The 18,450-nt window shown below is 54.3% G+C and overlaps 3 protein-coding genes and 1 long non-coding RNA gene across 53 annotated transcripts in view; 3 read left to right on the top strand and 1 right to left on the bottom strand.

Moving 5' to 3' along the window:
- The window catches only part of LILRAB (leukocyte immunoglobulin-like receptor, subfamily A, member b), a 39,988-nt gene extending 32,807 nt beyond the window's left edge, over positions 1–7,181 (top strand). Inside the window, 1 exon segment of the mRNA NM_001040677.1 lies at positions 6,838–7,181. Within this exon segment, the coding sequence (NP_001035767.1) occupies positions 6,838–6,974 (137 nt within the window). The 3' untranslated portion in view covers positions 6,975–7,181.
- LOC144337321 (uncharacterized) overlaps positions 1–18,450 on the bottom strand; it is a 153,312-nt gene that overhangs the window by 92,806 nt on the left and 42,056 nt on the right. The gene's annotated exons all lie outside the window — the stretch shown is intronic.
- LOC106992276 (leukocyte immunoglobulin-like receptor subfamily B member 1) lies at positions 154–18,061 on the top strand. 50 transcript variants are annotated; one of them, XM_077981412.1, is made up of 16 exons: positions 11,396–11,638; positions 12,051–12,132; positions 12,295–12,330; positions 12,520–12,804; positions 12,952–13,254; positions 13,480–13,776; positions 14,031–14,333; positions 14,652–14,702; positions 14,975–15,025; positions 15,366–15,404; positions 15,635–15,757; positions 16,073–16,148; positions 16,224–16,261; positions 16,548–16,600; positions 17,484–17,642; positions 17,722–18,061. In XM_077981412.1, the coding sequence occupies exons 1-16, from the start codon at positions 11,636–11,638 to the stop codon at positions 17,866–17,868; spliced, it is 2,046 nt and encodes a 681-aa protein (XP_077837538.1). In that variant the 5' UTR covers positions 11,396–11,635; the 3' UTR covers positions 17,869–18,061. The 50 variants fall into 50 exon arrangements, with proteins under 50 accessions (XP_077837539.1, XP_077837537.1, XP_077837570.1 ...); XM_077981413.1 differs by lacking the exons at positions 11,396–11,638; positions 15,366–15,404 and adding an exon at positions 154–383 and having other exon boundaries at positions 14,978–15,025; XM_077981411.1 differs by lacking the exons at positions 11,396–11,638; positions 15,366–15,404 and adding an exon at positions 154–383.
- On the top strand, positions 194–6,696 carry LOC718403 (leukocyte immunoglobulin-like receptor subfamily A member 3). Its single transcript, XM_077981549.1, has 8 exons — positions 194–383; positions 799–880; positions 1,043–1,078; positions 1,268–1,555; positions 1,701–2,003; positions 2,229–2,525; positions 2,781–3,083; positions 6,638–6,696. Exons 1-8 carry the CDS (start codon positions 381–383, stop codon positions 6,694–6,696), a joined length of 1,371 nt encoding a protein of 456 aa, XP_077837675.1. The 5' UTR covers positions 194–380.

Genomic DNA, 18,450 nt, shown 5'->3' with positions numbered 1-18,450 from the left:
ATTGTTCCCAAAATGTTGACCAGGAATTGAGGTGCAGAGGGACGGCCAAGGACGCAAGGGGCACCGAGGAGGCAGGAAAGACTCAGAGGTTTGTTCCTGGGGGGAGGGGGTGGACGCTGTAGCAAAAAAAAAAAAAAAAAAAAAAAAAAAGGAGAAGTTGAGAGGGAACTATTGAAAGAAAACCCACAGTCCAGTGCCAAGAAAGAAGTCAACTTTTCTTCCCCTATTTCCCTGCATTTCTCTTCTGTCCTCACTGCCACACACAGCTCAGCCTGGACGGCACAGTCAGTTGTGAGATGCGTCTCTGCTGGTCTGAGTCTGCCTGCAGCATGGACCTGCGTCTTCCCTGAAGCATCTCCAGGGCTGGAGAGACCACTGCCATGGTAAGGACCACACAACGTGTGCTGATGGACGGGCGGAAGGAGGGAGGGAGACCTTGCGGGAGGCTGTGAGGAGGAAGGGGAAGCCTCCGCTACCCTCATCTGGAAGGGCAGACACAGGAAGCACCAGTTCTATTTGCCGCTACATCCCGGCTCTCAGTGAGACGAGGATGAACCAGACAGACAGTGGCTGGGGGTCAGGAAACACCCCATTACAGTCTGACATGTCTGCAGAGGGCCCGGTGCCTGCCCCAACCTCAGCCCTAAGAGAATGAGAGTCAGGATCCTGGGAGGTCAGTTCTGCTTCCTGTGTGGCTGCAGATGACAACACCCCAGGAGAAGGACCCAGCCTCCGAGCGTCCGCACAGGGTGGGAAGGAGGGGAGGCTATTTCTCTCTGTGTGTCTCTGTCCTGCCAGCACCGAGGGCTCCTCCATCCGCACAGCAGGGCGTTGGGAGGAGACGCCATGACCCCCATCCTCATGGTCCTGATCTGTCTCGGTGAGATTTGAAGAGGGAGGGGAGATTCTAACCTAGGAGGGGCCTCACCCCACAGCCAAACTCTGGTGCATAAGGAGGCCCCAGGGGCTCACAAAGATCCCAGGGAGGGGAGGACCTGCTCAGGCTTCAGGGGCAAATCTCTCACAGGGAACTCTCTTCCAGGGCTGAGTCTGGGCCCCAGGACCCACGTGCAGGCAGGTGAGTCTGTCCCCAGCTGTCCCAGGTCCCTCCTACTCACTGGGGACAAGGGGCCACCCCCGTGCAGCTGGGGACGGGGATTAGCAGGTCTGGGCTGACTGATGGGGGCATCTGGAGGGTCCTGCAGCCAATAGCTGAGATCTGTTGGGTGGGAAATGACTTAGAATCCGATCTCTGATTTCCTTTTAGGAATCCTCCCCCGCAAGCCCAGACTCTGGGCTGAGCCAGACCGTGTGATCACCCAGGGGAGTCCCGTGACCCTCAGGTGTCAGGGAAACCTTGAAGCCCGGGAGTACCATCTATATAGGGAGAGAAAACCAGCATCCTGGATTACATTGATACGACCAGAGCTTGTGAAGAAGGGCCAGTTCCCCATCCCATCCATCACCTGGGAACACTCAGGGCGGTATCGCTGTCAGTATTACAGCCACATTGGGTGGTCAGAGCTCAGTGACCCCCTGGACCTGATGGTGACAGGTGAGAGGACACTCAGGGGTCCCAGCCCCAGGTCTGTCCTCAGGAAGAGGGTCAGCTCTCAGGGGTGTCTCCCTCTCACAGCCCAGCCCTGGGGATGATGCGGGAGATGTGAGTCCCATTTACACTGTGCCTCCTTCTCTCCCAGGAGCCTACAGAAAACCCACCCTCTCAGCCCTGCCCAGCCCTGTGGTGGCCTCAGGAGGAAACGTGACCCTCCAGTGTGACTCACAGGTGGCATTTGGTGGCTTCATTCTGTGTAAGGAAGGAGAAGATGAACACCCACAACGTCTCAACTGCCAGTCCCATGCCCGTGGCTGGTCCCGGGCCGTCTTTTCCGTGGGCCCCGTGAGCCCGAGTCGCAGGTGGTCCTACCGGTGCTATAGTTATGACTTACGCTCTCCCTATGTGTGGTCTTTACCCAGTGATCTCCTGGAGCTCCTGGTCCCAGGTGAGAAATTCACAGCATTGCCTGGAGTTCCCTGAGTCTCCGGGCAGGTGGGGAGAAGCCGCGTCTCAGGGCAGCGCCAGGTGGGATGATATTTTCACTAGAGGGCTCAGGGCTCCTGGGGCCAGAGACACGGGAAGATCAGCAGTGGTGAGGCCCAGGGGGAGAGGGAGGGTTTGTGGGGAAGCCTGAGGGTCGCTCCTGGAAACCATGAGCACCTTTTCCCAGGCGTTTCTAAGAAGCCGTCACTGTCAGTGCAGCCGGGTCCTGTCGTGGCCCCTGGGGAGAGCCTGACCCTCCAGTGTGGCTCTGATGCCGGCTACGACAGATTTGTTCTATACAAGGAGGGAGAACGTGACTTCCTCCAGCGCCCTGTTCGGCAGCCCCAGGCTGGGCTCTCCCAGGCCTACTTCCTCCTGGGCCCTGTGAGGGGCTCCCACGGGGGCCAGTACAGATGCTCCGGTGCACACAACCTCTCCTCCGAGTGGTCGGCCCCCAGTGACCCCCTGGACATCCTGATCGCAGGTGAGGAGCCCAGCGGGTTCAGTCAGGGACCCAGGCTCTGCTCAGGCCCTGCCGGGGGATCCCATGTGGTGATGGCCGGGATGAGGGGTGGGGGTCCCAAGGGAGGGAGAGATAAACAGAGACAGGGGATGGGTGGAGAGGGGGAGACTCAGAGAAACCAGAGACAGAGAGACTGAGGGTCCCAGAGAGAGCCCTGGGGAGGTCTCAGCTCAGAACAAGGCGGGGCAGCCACTCACCCATCCGTCTTCTTTCCAGGACAGAACCAGGCCAGACCCTCCCTCGCAGTGCATCCGGGCCCCACGGTGGCCTCAGGAGAGAACGTGACCCTGCTGTGTCAGTCACAGGGATGGATGGACACTTTCCTTCTGACCAAGGAGGGAGCAGCTGATGCCCCCCTGAGTCTGAAATCCAAGTACCGGTCTCATATGTACCAGGCTGAATTTCCCATGAGTCCTGTGACCTCAGCCCACGCGGGGACCTACAGGTGCTACGCCTCATTCAGCTCCAACCCCTACCTGCTGACTCACCCCAGTGAGCCCCTGGAGCTCGAGGTCTCAGGTGGGGAGGAGCCGCGTCTCAGGGCAGCGCCAGGTGGGATGATGTTGGGCGAGAGGGCTCAGGGCTCCTGGGGCCAGAGACACAGGAGGATCAGCAGCGGTGAGGCCCAGGGGGAGAGGGAGGGTTTGTGGGGAAGTGTGAGGATCGGCTCCTGGAAACCGTGACCACCTTTTCCCAGGTGTTTGTAAGAAGCCGTCACTCTCAGTGCAGCCGGGTCCTGTCGTGGCCCCTGGGGATAAGCTGACCCTCCAGTGTGGCTCTGATGCCGGCTATGACAGATTCGCTCTGTACAAGGAGGGGGGACGTGACTTCCTCCAGCGTCCTGGTCGGCAGCACCAGGCTGGGCTTTCCCAGGCCAACTTCACCATGGGCCCTGTGAGGGGCTCCCATGGGGGCCAGTACACATGCTACGGTGCACACAACCTCTCCTCCGAGTGGTCGGCCCCCAGTGATCCCCTGGAGCTTGTGGTCTCAGGTGAGGGCCCTGATCCTGTCCTTTCTGAGCTCAAAGGCTCAGCTCAGGCCCTGCCTCCAGGGGAGCTCTGAAACAATAATGATTGAGGGCAGTGAAGGGGGAGGGTCCGCAGGGAAGGGCCCAGCCCATGAGAGGGTGGAAATAGACGGGACCTCCCACCCCTGGCTCCCACCCCTGAAGTCTCAGTAGGGTAAAGAGCAGGGAGTGCTGGGAGGAGACGGCGGTGAAGCTCAGAGATGAGATTAGACTGAGGGTGGAAGACGGAGGCCCCACACACTCCACTCCTGATGTCTCCACTTCAGAATCAGAGTCTCTGGGGTCCCAACCTCTAAGTCCTGACTCATGGGTGACAAAAACAGCCACTCCTAGCTCAAGAGAAGTTTCTAGGCTCATCTCATTGCTACCTCCAATATTCGGGATCTGATTCAGGGCAGCAGAGGGCAGGGTGGACAGTAGGGTGTGGTCCGCGTGGCTTCCTGGTGCTCCAGGGATGGGGCAGGTGCTCCCTCCGTGGTGGTCAGAGGGGAGGGAGGTGTCTGAGGTTCGGCATTGATGAGTGGAGCAGCGGGGACTTTCCCCCTCCCCAAGCAGGATTCCCAGGAGCCATCACCTCTCATGGGGAGCCAGGGCCAGCGGAGATCACAGGCAGGTGCTTGCTGTAGGAGTCAGGTGGGAAGAGCCCAGGAAGGTGGGGCTGGGGCTGTGATGGCTCAGCCTCTCCTTGGGAGGTGGAACTTCTGAAAAAGCTGGTTCTCCTTGCACCCAGGACTCTCGATCTGAATAACAGGGAACTGCCTAGATGTGACCACCCCAAAGCCCCTTCATTTCTGACCTTCTGGGGCATCTGGGATGGGGCTCATCCTAGATCTGCTCCCACCTGCAGCCCTCTCTGGCCTTGTCCTGATTGTCCCAATAACTGTAAGGGTTTACAAACAAAAAACAAAAAACAACGGAGATGGAGGCAGGTGCATGCAGTTTTGCTCATCCCTCCTGGAATCTCAGCTTAGTAAGACAAAGCCACAATATTTTGGAGAGAACAAAAGTTTACAAACCCCACTGATTGACAATCTCCCCTGTCCCATGTGTAAGAGAAAATCTCTCCAATTTTCTACTAAAAGCAACACCTGGCACAGCTCTGCAGGACCCCCAGACTCTGATCTTGTCCTGCAGGATGTCTGATGAGTAGAGAAAAGAGAACAGGCTGGGTCAGCAGGATTTGGGGCTCAGTCTGACTTGGACACGGGGAAGATGCTGGACTGATGGAGGAGGAAGAGAGGCAGGAGAGATGGAGAGAGGACAGACAGACGTTCCCTTGGCAGCTCTCATTTCTCATGTCCAAGGGTCCCTGAGAATGAACCCCTCACCCACACCTGCGGGGTCCCTGGGACATCTCAGGACCGGAGAAGAAGCTGCTCGGGCCTCGGTGGGATCTGACTGTGATGAGGCTGGAGTGTGCCCCAGACCCGCTCCTTTAGAGAGAAGCACCCCGGCTGTGGGTGCCCCCACACTGCCTCCCTTGTGCCCATCTGAAGGCTTCTGTGCTCAGGGCACCCCTGAGAATAAGGAGGGGCTGTGCACCTGCTCCCTGAACGAGTTAGGGAATTATTCACAGCCCATCTTTTGTACAATTCATTTCTACTCTGCGTTTTCTATACGCACGTGTCCATCGTTCCTTTTTCTCTAAAACTTTTAAAACAATATGTGAATATATAAATGTATGATTTTATTTGTCGTATGCATTTATTATTTAAAAATCATTAATGATACTCCCCCTTTAATTGGGTCTTGATTTAATTTACACATTCAATGTAGAAACAAATTTCTCATTAATATCAAATCTTCCTCCTTTAGACATTCAAAATGGAAATTTTCTTAATGAATTTAAGAAGTGTTTTGAAATTTTACTCATAAGAATATTGTATGCTCATTTTAACTTAAAGACTTATTCAACATCTTTAACAATTTTTAGGTGAGATATTTGATTTATCTTTTTTAAAATAAGAGATAGGTATCCATGAGAAAGTGACTGGTTTGAGCATATTCTTTTAAATTCGGGTTCACTCACTACAGAATCGCTCCTTTCTAATTACTTTTCAGTAGATCACTTTTAATTTCTGGTAAAATTTATATAAATTATAAAACATGGAAATTTGATTTATTTCTAAATTGCACAGTAATATTTCTCACTCAAATACTAACATGTATATAACTTCATATTAAGCATATATCTGAAGTTTTACATATATACACGTTTATGTACAGTTATATACTTACATCTGAATGTGTGTAGGTATATCTAAATACATTTTTATGTGTATTCATCCATATGCTTAATACATTTGACGTGACAGATCTTTACATGTTTGTTATTGGTTTTCTCAGCTAGTTTCACACTTCCTGAAAGCAGAAATATTGATTTATGAAGCTCGGTTAGCACCACCACTTAGCACATGCTTATCTGTGTGTGTGGGTGTGTGCTCACCTGTATTGCGTTCTAGGGGTACCTGCCTGCAAGAGGAATTCGTTACCTAGGGATTAAACGGAAGATGAAACCCCAGGTGAAGTGGCTGAGGGCATGAAGGGGAGGCAGACCCAGACTTTCAACCCTCTGTGCTCCTGACATTCAGGAGCCCCTGAGGTCCAGCCCCTCCTCCATGGAGCCTACGTCTTCAGCTGGTGGATATGTGAGACTCTCATCTCCAGGGAAACTGACTGCTGTGGTCCTGCACCTGCTCCTTGCAGCCTGTTAGGGCTCAGAGAGCACACAAGGTCCCAGGATGCACAGAGAGCACCCAAGGTCTCGGTTATTTCTGGACTGGGGACCACTTTCCTTATAGATGCTGAGCTCCTGGGGTGCAGGAAAACTCTCCCGAATGACTCAGGAGCCGAGCTTGGATTTGTAGGGCACAGGAAGTCTGACATAATTAATGAGGAGACTGGAGGGAACCCTGCTACAGCAGAGGAAGGGTTTCTGAGGAACTCCATAAAACTCATGTCAAGAGACACAGGGGAAGAGAAGAATGCAGAGCCCAGGAGTGAGGCTGGGCTCAGGGCTCTTCTCCACTGTTTTGATTCTCAGGAGCAGCTGAGACCCTCAGCCCGTCACAAAACCAGACAGACTCCAAGACTGGTGAGTGAGGAGATGCTCTCCGTTATGGGACTGGCACAGAGGGTCAGGGACTGTCCAGGGGAGGTGGGTGCCCTGGGTGGACATCCAGGGGTCCCGGGGTGATTCTGACCTGCCGTGACCTCTGTGACCTCTCTGTCCACCACCCCTAGGCCAACACCCACAGGATTACACAGTGGAGAATCTCATCCGCATGGGCGTGGCTGGCTTGGTCCTGGTGGTCCTCGGGATTCTGCTATTTGAGGCTCAGCACAGCCAGAGAAGCCCCCAAGATGCAGCCGGCCGGTGAACAGCAGAGACGACAATGCATCCTTCAGAGTGGTGGAGCCTCAGGGACAGATCTGATGATCCCAGGAAGTTCTGGAGGACAATCTAGGACCTACATTATCTGAACTGTCTGCTGGTCACTTCCAAAGACAGGAATCCATATTTGAGTGCAGGGAAACTGTCTGGGGTGATTCCTAGAAGATCATTAAACTGTGATACATTTTTTTAACTATGAATGTTGACTCTCCTCGAACGGATTCCCGTTTTATCCCAGCCCCAGACATGAGGCTCCATCCCACATGGCAGCGTTGGGTCCACACCTCTGCACACCTGCGTGCTCTGGTCCATGGCATGTAACACAGTCTTCCTTATTCCTCATTGTCACACTCCTTGATGTCCCTTACTGAGTCGCCATCTCTTCAGTTCAGAGATCCAAACCTGAACCACCAACTAAGTCAACGACAGATCAAATTCCAACCAGGTAAAGATAAATCCACCCTGAGACCCTGACAGCCTCTCTGCACCCTTCGAGCTCTTCCCTCCTTCTCAGATGCTCTGTGTGCAACTTTTCCTGAAATATCACCACTTGGAATCATCACTCACACATTTCAAGTGACACCACAGCTATGCTGATTCTGAAAAAGACATCTTTAAAATGCTATTATTGGTGGTATCTACCAGTTTCTGTGACATAAATATTTCTTTTCATGGCCCAAATCAAGGTGCCATTGTCACTGAATGTGGGGTTGGGAAGTGAGTGACACAGGTGCCTTCACTAATGAGCACCAGGCACCTGTGGCACATCCCACTGAGAGCTCACTCATCTACCTACAGTCCTTTCTAATTCAGAGGCAATGATCACTTCGGCTTCAGTGTTATGGCACAGGCGAAATGAAACTCTGACACTGCTATCCTAGTATATCCACAAAAGACAAACATATTAATATCTGATGTGAGAGATAACACGGCTCACTTAAAAATCTAAGTACAACATAAGAAAGATGTTGACATAATTGTGCAGGTTCAATGAAAGAATGTTTTGTTCTTTTGTTTTGTTTTGTTTTGTTTTTGAGATGGAGTTTCGCTGTCACCCAGGCTGGAGAGCAAAGGCGCGATCTCGGCTCACTGAAACATCCCCCCTCCCAGGTTCAAGCAATTCTCCTGCCTCTGCCTCTCGAGTAATTGGACTACAGGTGTGCACCATTATTCCCGGCTAATCTTTGTATTTTTAGTAGAGATGGGAGGCTCACCATGTTAGTCAGGCTGGTCTTGAACTCCTGACCTCAGGTGATCCACCCGCCTCGGCCTCCCAAAGTGCTGGGAATACAGGTGTACACCACTGCACCTGGCCGATGGAAGAATTCTTAAATGACTTGTCCTGCTTTCTGCTGGTTCACACACTCCTTGGCTTGGGGCAGTGTTGCGCCAATTTCTGCCTCCATCTTCTCAGCCTCCGTCTACCTGGGTACCTCTGTATTTACACCCATTCTTCTCTGTGTGTCTCTTCTCTTCTTCAGATTATGATATCACTCAGATCAAATTAGGACCCATTCTAATTCATTATGATCTCTTGATCATGACTTAAATGCATTTGCAAAGACTCTATTTCCAACTATGTTCACATTTATAGCTAATGGAGCTCAGCATTTCAACATGTATATTAGAGGAACAAGTAAATTTACAGCAGTGTCTGCAAGAAAAGTACGCATAGAAATACATTTATCCAAATACAAAAAGTAGCTGGGCGTGGTGGTACACGCCTGCAAACCCAGCTACTCAGGAGTCTGAGGCAGCAGAATCGCTTCAACCCAGGAGGCAAAGGTTGCAGTGAGCTGAGATCGTGCCATGGCACTCCAGCCTGGGCAATAGAGTGAGACTCTGTCTCAAAAAAAAATGAGAAATACATTTAACCAAAGAGATGCAATAGATACACATTGACAATTTAAAACTACTGCTCAAAGAAATAACAAAAGACCTAAATAAGGAAAACGTAATCCCAGTATCATAAATCAAAAGGTGTAAGGTTAGTTCTGTCCCTCTTCCATGTCCTTCACCCTCCTCCTGTTTTGACAAGGTTTATCATTAGGTATTCTTCAGGACGTCAGGAATTCAGATAAGATGCTCTCGAGAGAACACTTGCCCAGCAACGGCATTTCCTCCAAAGGACTGACGGCAACTCTGGCTTTGAACCTCTGGAACCAGGGAACTCTGTTTCTAGGCAGCTCTGTCAGCCTCTCCCTTGTTGCTGATAAGAACTTCCTTTACCTCTCTATGTACAGAGAGCTCTCTCTACAGTGCTTTTCCTCTACTCTCACATCACAGGAATCATCAACACAGAAGAAGACTTCTAGGACCAGATGTGTGGGATTTTTTTTCCCCCAGACCCAGTAGAGAACAGCAGCTGGGTGTCCTCTAAGTCAGCTCTGACGCTGTCTGCCCAGAGACAGTCCCACATCTCACAGATTAAAGGCTAAGTCCCCAAGACTGTCCCCCACACCATTCCCAAGTGCAGACCTCCAGAACTTCTGATCGACTGGCTTCAAGTTGGGGATCCCATGACCCCCTCTTTGGGTTTGATTAATTTCCTGTAGCAGCTCACAGAACTCAGAGAAATGCTGACATTTCCTGGTTGAATACAAAGCACACTGCAGAGGACACAGATGAAGAGACACATAGCAGGAGGCATGGGGGAAGGGGCACGGGGCTTCCATGCCCTCCCTGGGCACCACCCTCCAGGAGCTTCCACAGCTCAGCCATCCAGCAACTCACGAAACCCAGTCCTCTTGGGCTTTTATGGAAGCTTCATGATGTCAGCATTTCCTCCCACAAGGAACAGGGTGAGACCATCTTCTGGGAGGGTCTTATGAGCCACCATCAGAAAGGCAGGGAACATTCGAGTCGTGCCTTGGGCAGGTGAAGGAAGGGCAGGAGGAGGTCAGAGGCGCCCCCTAAGCCCAACACAGCCAACATTCTAACGAAAGACTGTAACAAGTGCTATGGGAGTTATGAACCAGGAACTGCGGGTGAAAACCAGCATATATCCCAACATCATACTTCCCTCCCCGGATGCACTGTGTCTTGCCATGCCATGCACTCCAGATTATAATCCCTGCTTCTCATTCCCAAATACACTCAAAATCCAGGCAACCCTGGAGCAACGCAACCTTGGATTCCTGGGGTCTCTTATGTGCACACGTTTTTAAAACAAATGGGGATCAGAACTATTGCATTTGTGAGAAGCAAAACTTGTGTATATGAACAGCGGGCTTTTCCTATATGCAGGTCCAGCAGAGACAATGTCAGGGCTGGAGTACCAGCAAGTTTTGTTACACGTAGCGGGTAGTGAAATGAATTGCCTCTGTATCCCAAGAAACAACTGTACTGAGAGATCATATTCTCTAGGGGTTTATTTTTGTGTTTATTTTTATTTTAGGTTAAAGCTTTGGATAGAACACCCAGTGTCTCCTTGTCCATCTGAAGAACATGCTGCTATGTGGAAGCACATCCTTGAGATCCTCAAGGAGACACTGGGCAAGGAGACAAGGATGCCCCACTCTATGGAAGTCCCCCTAATAAATGCTCTATGAAAACCCTGGTGTTTAGTGCTTCTTTCTATGGAATCCCAGCAGCTCTATCACTGGACGGTTTGGTGCACTCCTTTGAGGGAACTCCTCTGGGCTGCTTGGGGTCCACTCGAGCCTCAGGTGTGGCTGGAAGACGCAGCCTCCCACCTTGGTCTGGAGCCCTGAGCTCCTCACTGTGTTACAAATCCCGAGGCTCCTCTCCGGGCTCCACTCAGTGCGGAAACCTACACCCTAATGAGCCCTTGATGGTCCCAGGACCCTGTGGCATCTCACCTCTGACTTCTGTTCTTTCTTGTGGATCCTTCTACACTCGGGGCTTCCACACATCTTTTTCTGCTCATGATATTGATGCTCTGGGTATTTCAGAAATGCCTGATGTACATTTCTCCATTAGGGTCAGATGTGACATCTTAAGTGGACACATCAATCACCTACGTAGACTGTGGAGTCCAACACCAAGATCCTCTCATGTCCCAAACACCTCAGGTCTTACCCTGGTCTGGAAATCAAGCACAAATGAGCCCCTCCCAATGTCCAGGCACCACTGACCCCACAACCACGGTGACGAGTGGGATTCATGACAACAGTCTGCAAAGGAAGAAGCTGAGGCTCAGAGATGGGACACTACAGACCAAGGTCACATAGGCAGTGGATGAAAACCAGTCATCAAATAAGTATCAACTCCCTCCTCAACTCCTCAAATCAAAGCGCCAACATAAGCCATTGTTCCCAAAATGTTGACCAGGAATTGAGGTGCAGAGGGACGGCCAAGGACGCAAGGGGCACCGAGGAGGCAGGAAAGACTCAGAGGTTTGTTCCTGGGGGGAGGGGGTGTACGTTGTAGCAAAAAAAAAAAAAAAAAAAAAAAAGGAGAAGTTGAGAGGGAACTATTGAAAGAAAACCCACAGTCCAGTGCCAAGAAAGAAGTCAACTTTTCTTCCCCTATTTCCCTGCATTTCTCTTCTGTCCTCACTGCCACACACAGCTCAGCCTGGATGGTACAGTCAGTTGTGAGATGCGTCTCTGCTGGTCTGAGTCTGCCTGCAGCATGGACCTGCGTCTTCCCTGAAGCATCTCCAGGGCTGGAGAGACCACTGCCATGGTAAGGACCACACAACGTGTGCTGATGGACGGGCGGAAGGAGGGAGGGAGACCTTGCGGGAGGCTGTGAGAAGGAAGGGGAAGCCTCCGCTACCCTCATCTGGAAGGGCAGACACAGGAAGCACCAGTTCTATTTGCCGCTACATCCCGGCTCTCAGTGAGACGAGGATGAACCAGACAGACAGTGGCTGGGGGTCAGGAAACACCCCATTACAGTCTGACATGTCTGCAGAGGGCCCGGTGCCTGCCCAACCTCAGCCCTAAGAGAATGAGAGTCAGGATCCTGGGAGGTCAGTTCTGCTTCCTGTGTGGCTGCAGATGACAACACCCCAGGAGAAGGACCCAGCCTCCAAGCGTCCGCACAGGGTGGGAAGGAGGGGAGGCTATTTCTCTGTGTGTCTCTGTCCTGCCAGCACCGAGGGCTCATCCATCCGCAGAGCAGGGCAGTGGGAGGAGACGCCATGACCCCCATCCTCATGGTCCTGATCTGTCTCGGTGAGATTTGAAGAGGGAGGGGAGATTCTAACCTAGGAGGGGCCTCACCCCACAGCCAAACTCTGGTGCATAAGGAGACCCCAGGGGCTCACAAAGATCCCAGGGAGGGGAGGACCTGCTCAGGCTTCAGGGGCAAATCTCTCACAGGGAACTCTCTTCCAGGGCTGAGTCTGGGCCCCAGGACCCACGTGCAGGCAGGTGAGTCTGTCCCCAGCTGTCCCAGGTCCCTCCTACTCACTGGGGACAAGGGGCCACCCCCGTGCAGCTGGGGATGGAGAATAGCAGATCTGGGCTGACTGATGGGGGCGTCTGGAGGGTCCTGCAGCCAAGAGCTGAGATCTGTTGGGTGGGAAATGACTTAGAATCCGACCTCTGATTTCCTTTTAGGAATCCTCCCCAAGCCCATGCTCTGGGCTGAGCCAGACCGTGTGATCACCCAGGGGAGTCCCGTGACCCTCAGGTGTCAGGGAAACCTTGAAGCCCTGGGGTACCATCTATATAGGGAGAGAAAATCAGCATCCTGGATTACATCGATACGACCAGAGCTTGTAAGGAAGGGCCAGTTCCCCATCCCATCCATCACCTGGGAAGACGCAGGGCGGTATCGCTGTCAGTATTACAGCCACAGTTGGTGGTCAGAGCACAGCGAACCCCTGGAGCTGGTGGTGACAGGTGAGAGGACACTCAGGGGTCCCAGCCGCAGGCTCTGTCCTCAGGAAGGGGGTCAGCTCTCAGGGGTGTCTCCCTCTCACAGCCCAGCCCTGGGGATGATGTAGGAGGTGTGAGCTCCATTTAACACGGTGCCTCCTTCTCTCCCAGGAGCCTACAGCAAACCCACCCTCTCAGCCCTGCCCAGCCCTGTGGTGGCCTCAGGAGGGAACGTGACCCTCCAGTGTGACTCACGGGTGGCATTTGACGGCTTCGTTCTGTGTAAGGAAGGAGAAGATGAACACTCACAATGCCTGAACTTCCAGCCCCGTACCCGTGGGTCATCCCGGGCCGTCTTCTCCGTGGGACCCGTGAGCCCGAGTCGCAGGTGGTCGTACCGGTGCTATGGTTATGACTCAAGCTTTCCCTATTTGTGGTCTTTACCCAGTGATCTCCTGGAGCTCTTGGTTTCAGGTGAGAAATTCACAGCATTGCCTGGAGTTCCCTGAGTCTCCGGGCAGGTGGGGAGGAGCCACGTCTCAGGGCAGCGCCAGGTGGGATGATGTTGGGACGAGAGGGCTCAGGGCTCCTGGGGCCAGAGACACAGGAAGATCAGCAGTGGTGAGGCCCAGGGGGAGAGGGAGGGTTTGTGGGGAAGCCTGAGGGTCGCTCCTGGAAACCGTGACCACCTTTTCCCAGGTGTTTCTAAGAAGCCATCACTGTCAGTGCAGCCGGGTCCTGTCGTGGCCCCTGGGGAGAAGCTGACCCTCCAGTGTGGCTCTGATGCCGGCTATGACAGATTTGTTCTATACAAGGAGCGGGGACGTGACTTCCTCCAGTGCCCTGGCCAGCAGCCCCAGGCTGGGCTCTCCCAGGCCAACTTCACCCTGGGCCCTGTGAGCCACTCCCACGGGGGCCAGTACAGATGCTACGGTGCACACAACCTCTCCTCCGAGTGGTCGGCCCCCAGTGACCCCCTGGACATCTTGATCTCAGGTGAGGAACCCTGTGGGTTCAGTCAGGGACCCAGGCTCTGCTCAGGCCCTGCTGGGGAACTCCAGCTGGTGATGGCCGGGATGAGGGGTGGGGGTCCCAAGGGAGGGAGAGACAGACAGAGACAGGGATGGGTGGGGAGGGGGAGACTCAGAGAAAACAGAGACAGAGAGACTGAGGGCCCCAGAGAGAGGCCTGGGGAAGTCTCAGCTCAGAACAAGGTGGGGCAGTCCCTCACCCATCCTTCTTCTCTCCAGGACAGACCCATGCCAGACCCTCCCTCTCAGTGCAGCCGGGCCCCACAGTGGCCTCAGGAGAGAACGTGACCCTGCTCTGTCAGTCACAGGGATGGACGGACACTTTCTTTCTGACCAAGGAGGGAGCAGCTGATGCCCCCCTGAGTCTGAAATCAAAGCACCGGTCTCATAAGTACCAGGCTGAATTCCCCATGGGTCCTGTGACCTCAGCCCATGCGGGGACCTACAGGTGCTACGCCTCATTCAGCTACAACCCCTACCTGCTGACTCACCCCAGTGAGCCCCTGGAGCTCATGGTCTCAGGTGAGGGCCCTGACCCTGTCCTCTCTGAACTCAAAGGCTCAGCTCAGGTCCTGCCCCAGGAGAGCTCTGGGCTGGGATGGAGTGAGCAGGGATCTAAGCGGGGCTTAGCCAGAAGGGCACTCACCCTCAGAGGGAAGGAGGACAACAGGGCCCTCCCAGGCATGCCCACCCTCAGCGGCGTCACCAGCATCATGAAGAGGAGAAGTGGGTGGAGGGAGCGGCCTGAGGAGGCCACATGGCCCGTGTAGAGAAATTTGGTTTGAGGTGGGGACTGCAAGGAAGCCCCGCTCCTCAGCTTCCTCTCATTCTTTAACCCAGGACCCTCTGGGAGTCCCAGCCTCCCACTCACTGGTCCCACCCCCACACCTGGTGAGTCCCTGAGGCCTCTGGGCTTGTAGGGATCACGGCCTCCCCCACATTTCCCAGAGTCCCATTCCCCTCGGGGACTCAAGCTCAGGCTTCCCTCCAGGGAGCTGGGCAGAGCCAGAGGAGGGGCCACAGGCTCCCAGGGGCTCAGGCTGGGCCAGTGAGGGGTGGGGTCGAGGCAGAGGGACGTGTTGGGGCCCAGCCTGGGGGAGGAGCAGCCGGGCTGACGTGGGGGGCAGGGCAGCCCCAGCCCTCACCTTCCCATCCTGACCCAGCAGGCCCTGAGGACCAGCCCCTCAACCCCACGGGGTCGGATCCTCAGAGTGGTGAGTGGTGGCTCTGAGAGGAAGGTGGGCGGGGTCCGGGGAGGCAGGGTGGATTCTGTCCTAGGTTCAGCCTCCTCTGAAGATGGTGACGTGGACAGGCCCCTCCCCTGCCTGGGCCTCAGTTTCTCCAGGTGTAAAGGAGAAAGGCCTGCGGGTGGGAACGTTCCTTTCAGCTCTGACTCCCAGCTGTGACCTTCTGGGAGAGGAGGCCTCCCAGGGAAGCCTCCCAGACCCGATTCCGCAGGGGCCTGTCCTGTCCCACCTGCAGCAGTGACGGTGACCTGGGGCAGGGGAGGGGAGCAGGGCTGTGGTTCAGGACGGTCAGGTTCTTTCCCTGCAGCTCCAGGGCTCAGCTCTGGTGCAGGGAACAAGGGCTGCAGTTCAGACTCCTGGATTCCCTTCCCAGCTCTGCCGCTTCCCGGCTGGGGGTCCTGGGGCAGGCGATTCCCCTCTCTGAGCCTCAGTTTTCCATCTGTAAGGTGGGTGGGTGTTTCCATTCCGTGCTGTACGACTGTTGTGGGGGTTGGAGGTGGTGAACAGAAGGTCCGGCACACAGTAGGCGCTCATTTCAATGACATCACCCCCATTTCTGATGTCATCATGCTCAAGGTCTGGGAAGGCACCTGGGGGTTGTGACTGGCATCTTGGTGGCCTTCGTCCTGCTGCTCTTCCTCCTCCTCCTCCTCTTCCTCGTCCTCCGACATCGACGTCAGGGCAAACATTGGACATCGGGTGAGTAGGGAAGGGGGCACCCCATGGGCCGACCAAGGGTGGGCTCAGGGCACCAGCCAAAGGGAATCCAAACCACTGGGCAAATGCAGCTTTGAGGAACTGTTCCAGCATTTCTCACCAGGCGAATGGAGAAAGCACTTAATGTCAGTCCCATCTACAAATGTAAAGTGTCCTTCGGGCTCTGTCCATCTCATGGGGCGTTTGGAACATGGAGGCAGGAGTGTTTTCCGGTTTCCTTCCTTACCTTCGAGCTGTGTGTAGGGGGCAGGGGGCTCCGATGTTCCCAGGGCTGAGGCTCTGTCCTTCTTCCCCCAGCCCAGAGAAAGGCTGATTTCCAACATCCTGCAGGGGCTGTGGAGCCAGAGCCCAGAGACAGAGGCTTTCAGAGGAGGTAATTCTGCCCGAAGACCCGAGACTCCCACTGGGCCCCCGTACACTGCCCCTAAAGCTCCCTTTCCTCCCCCAGGTCCAGTCCAGCTGCCAACACCCAGGAAGAAAACCTCTGTGAGTGACAGGAAGAGGCGACCAGCCAGGAGGAGATGGGGGAGGCGACCAGCCAGGAGGAGATGGGGGCCCCAAAGTTTCCATAGCAATGGGGAAAGGGGCACAGGCTGGAAAGGGTCTGGGGCTCAGGGTGAGATGATCTCACCCCACACTGTGGGACCTCGGGAACATCGCAGCCCCTCCCTGCATCACAGTGGCCCCGTCTGGGAGCTGGGCAGGGACCCGCAGGACTGAGAGGTCTCAGGGAACCTTCCGAGGAGACAAACCCCTTGCTGTGTCCCAGCAGATGCTGCCGTGAAGGACACACAGCCTGAGGACAGGGTGGAGCTGGACAGTCGGGTGAGACCCCGCCCCTGTCCCGGGCACCAAAGGCCTCCTGGTGCCAGATCTAATCCTGCAGGACTTCTCCGTCCTCCTTCCCCTGGCTCTCAGCATCGTCAGGGGTGGACCCCTCCTTGTCCAGCACGCTGCCTCCCGCCTGCTGTGACCTCACTCTCTCCTGCTGTCCTGGGACCTCACGGGCCTCCTTCTGGGTCCCCTTCCCGCTCCTCCTCCTCTGTTTGGCCGTCTGGTTGTTAGAGCGCTCCCCAGGCCTCAGGAGGATGAGGAATAGATGAACCACCCCGGTCCCCTGGGCTCCCTTCATTCATTCATCCAGCGAGTGTTCCCAGGGAGCTCACTGTGGATCAGGCTCCCTGTGGGAGCTGCAGACACAGCAGGGAGCAGAGCCACCCCTGCCTCTGGAGCTCACCTCATGGTGGGAAACAAAATGCAAATAAATGCAGTGTCCAGCAGTGCAGCGTGCTGTAAGAAACATAAACCAGGGAAAGGGCAGAGAGTGTGGGGCAGTGGGGCCAGTCTGAATGTAAGGGGAGGGCTGTCTGCTCAGCTGTCATCTGAGAAGCCTGGATGGAGGGGGCCACAGGATCCTCTAATGGACGAGCCCCTGCAGGCAGAGGAAACAGCCGTGCAAAGGCCCCGAGGCAGCAGCGAGCTCTTGCAGGAAGGCCGTGTGAGGCTGCAGCCAAATGGGCAAGGTCAGAGTGAGGAGGAGAGGCCAGAACCACAGGGAGGGAGCGGCCAGACCCTCCACGGCCTTAGGGCGTCCCTGAGATTCCATCAGGAAAGGGATGTAGTCGAATCATCCTGGGAACAGTGAAGAAAATTGACTCCAGGGGGTCAGGGGGACTCAAGGACACCCCCCACCAGTGTCTTTCTCCAGCAGAGCCCACACGATGAAGACCCCCAGGCAGTGATGTATGCCCGGGTGAAACACTCCGGACCTAGGAGAGAAATGACCTCCCCTCCCTCCCCACTGTCCGAGGAATTCCTGGACACAAAGGACACACAGGCGGAAGAGGACAGGCAGATGGACACTGAGGTGAGTCCTTTCCTCTCCGGGCCCCCAGGCCTCCCCCACCCCCACCACGTTCCTTCCCTCTCACTCTCCCCCACTGCAGGCTGCTGCATCTGAAGACCCCCAGGATGTGACCTATGCCCAGCTGCAGAGCTTGACCCTCAGACGGGAGGCAACTGAGCCTCCTCCAACCCAGGAAAGGGAACCTCCAGCTGAGCCCAGCGTCTACGCCACTCTGGCCATCCACTAACCTGGAGGGGACCCAGACCCCACACTCAGCAGAAGGAGACTCGGGACTGCTGAAGGCACGGGAGCTGCCCCCAGTGGACAGCAATGAACCTCAGTCAGCCTGGACCTCTGGGAACTTTGGGAATCGCTTGATTCTGTAGTCTAAATAACTAATATCCCTACATTTTTAAATTAAACAACAGACTTCTCAATAATCAATGAGTTAACTGAGAAAACTAAAATCAGAAGTAAGAATGTGCTTGAAACTGAATCACAATATAAATATTACACACCACACAATGAAATGGAAAAACTACAAACCACAAATGAAAAAAGTAGAAAAGAAAAAACAAAACAAAACAAAACACTAGGAAATGAACGACGTTGGCTTTCGTATCAGGAATTTAGAAAAAGAATAACAAATTATCCCAAATGAAGGTGTGAGAAAGGGAATGATAAGAAAAAGCAGAGTTGCTCATGAGGAAACACCAAAACGTGAAAATTCCACAAAGCCAGTGAAGCTGATTCTTGAAAATATTAATTACACTCATAAATCCTAACTACATTGAGCAAGAAAAAGAAAGAGCAGGCACGCATTTCCATG

This window comes from Macaca mulatta, chromosome 19 (genome assembly GCF_049350105.2).
Source record: "Macaca mulatta isolate MMU2019108-1 chromosome 19, T2T-MMU8v2.0, whole genome shotgun sequence".
NCBI lineage: Eukaryota > Metazoa > Chordata > Mammalia > Primates > Cercopithecidae > Macaca > Macaca mulatta.
The sequence above is the reverse complement of the archived record's forward strand: the minus strand, read 5'-3'. Positions and strand labels throughout refer to the sequence as shown.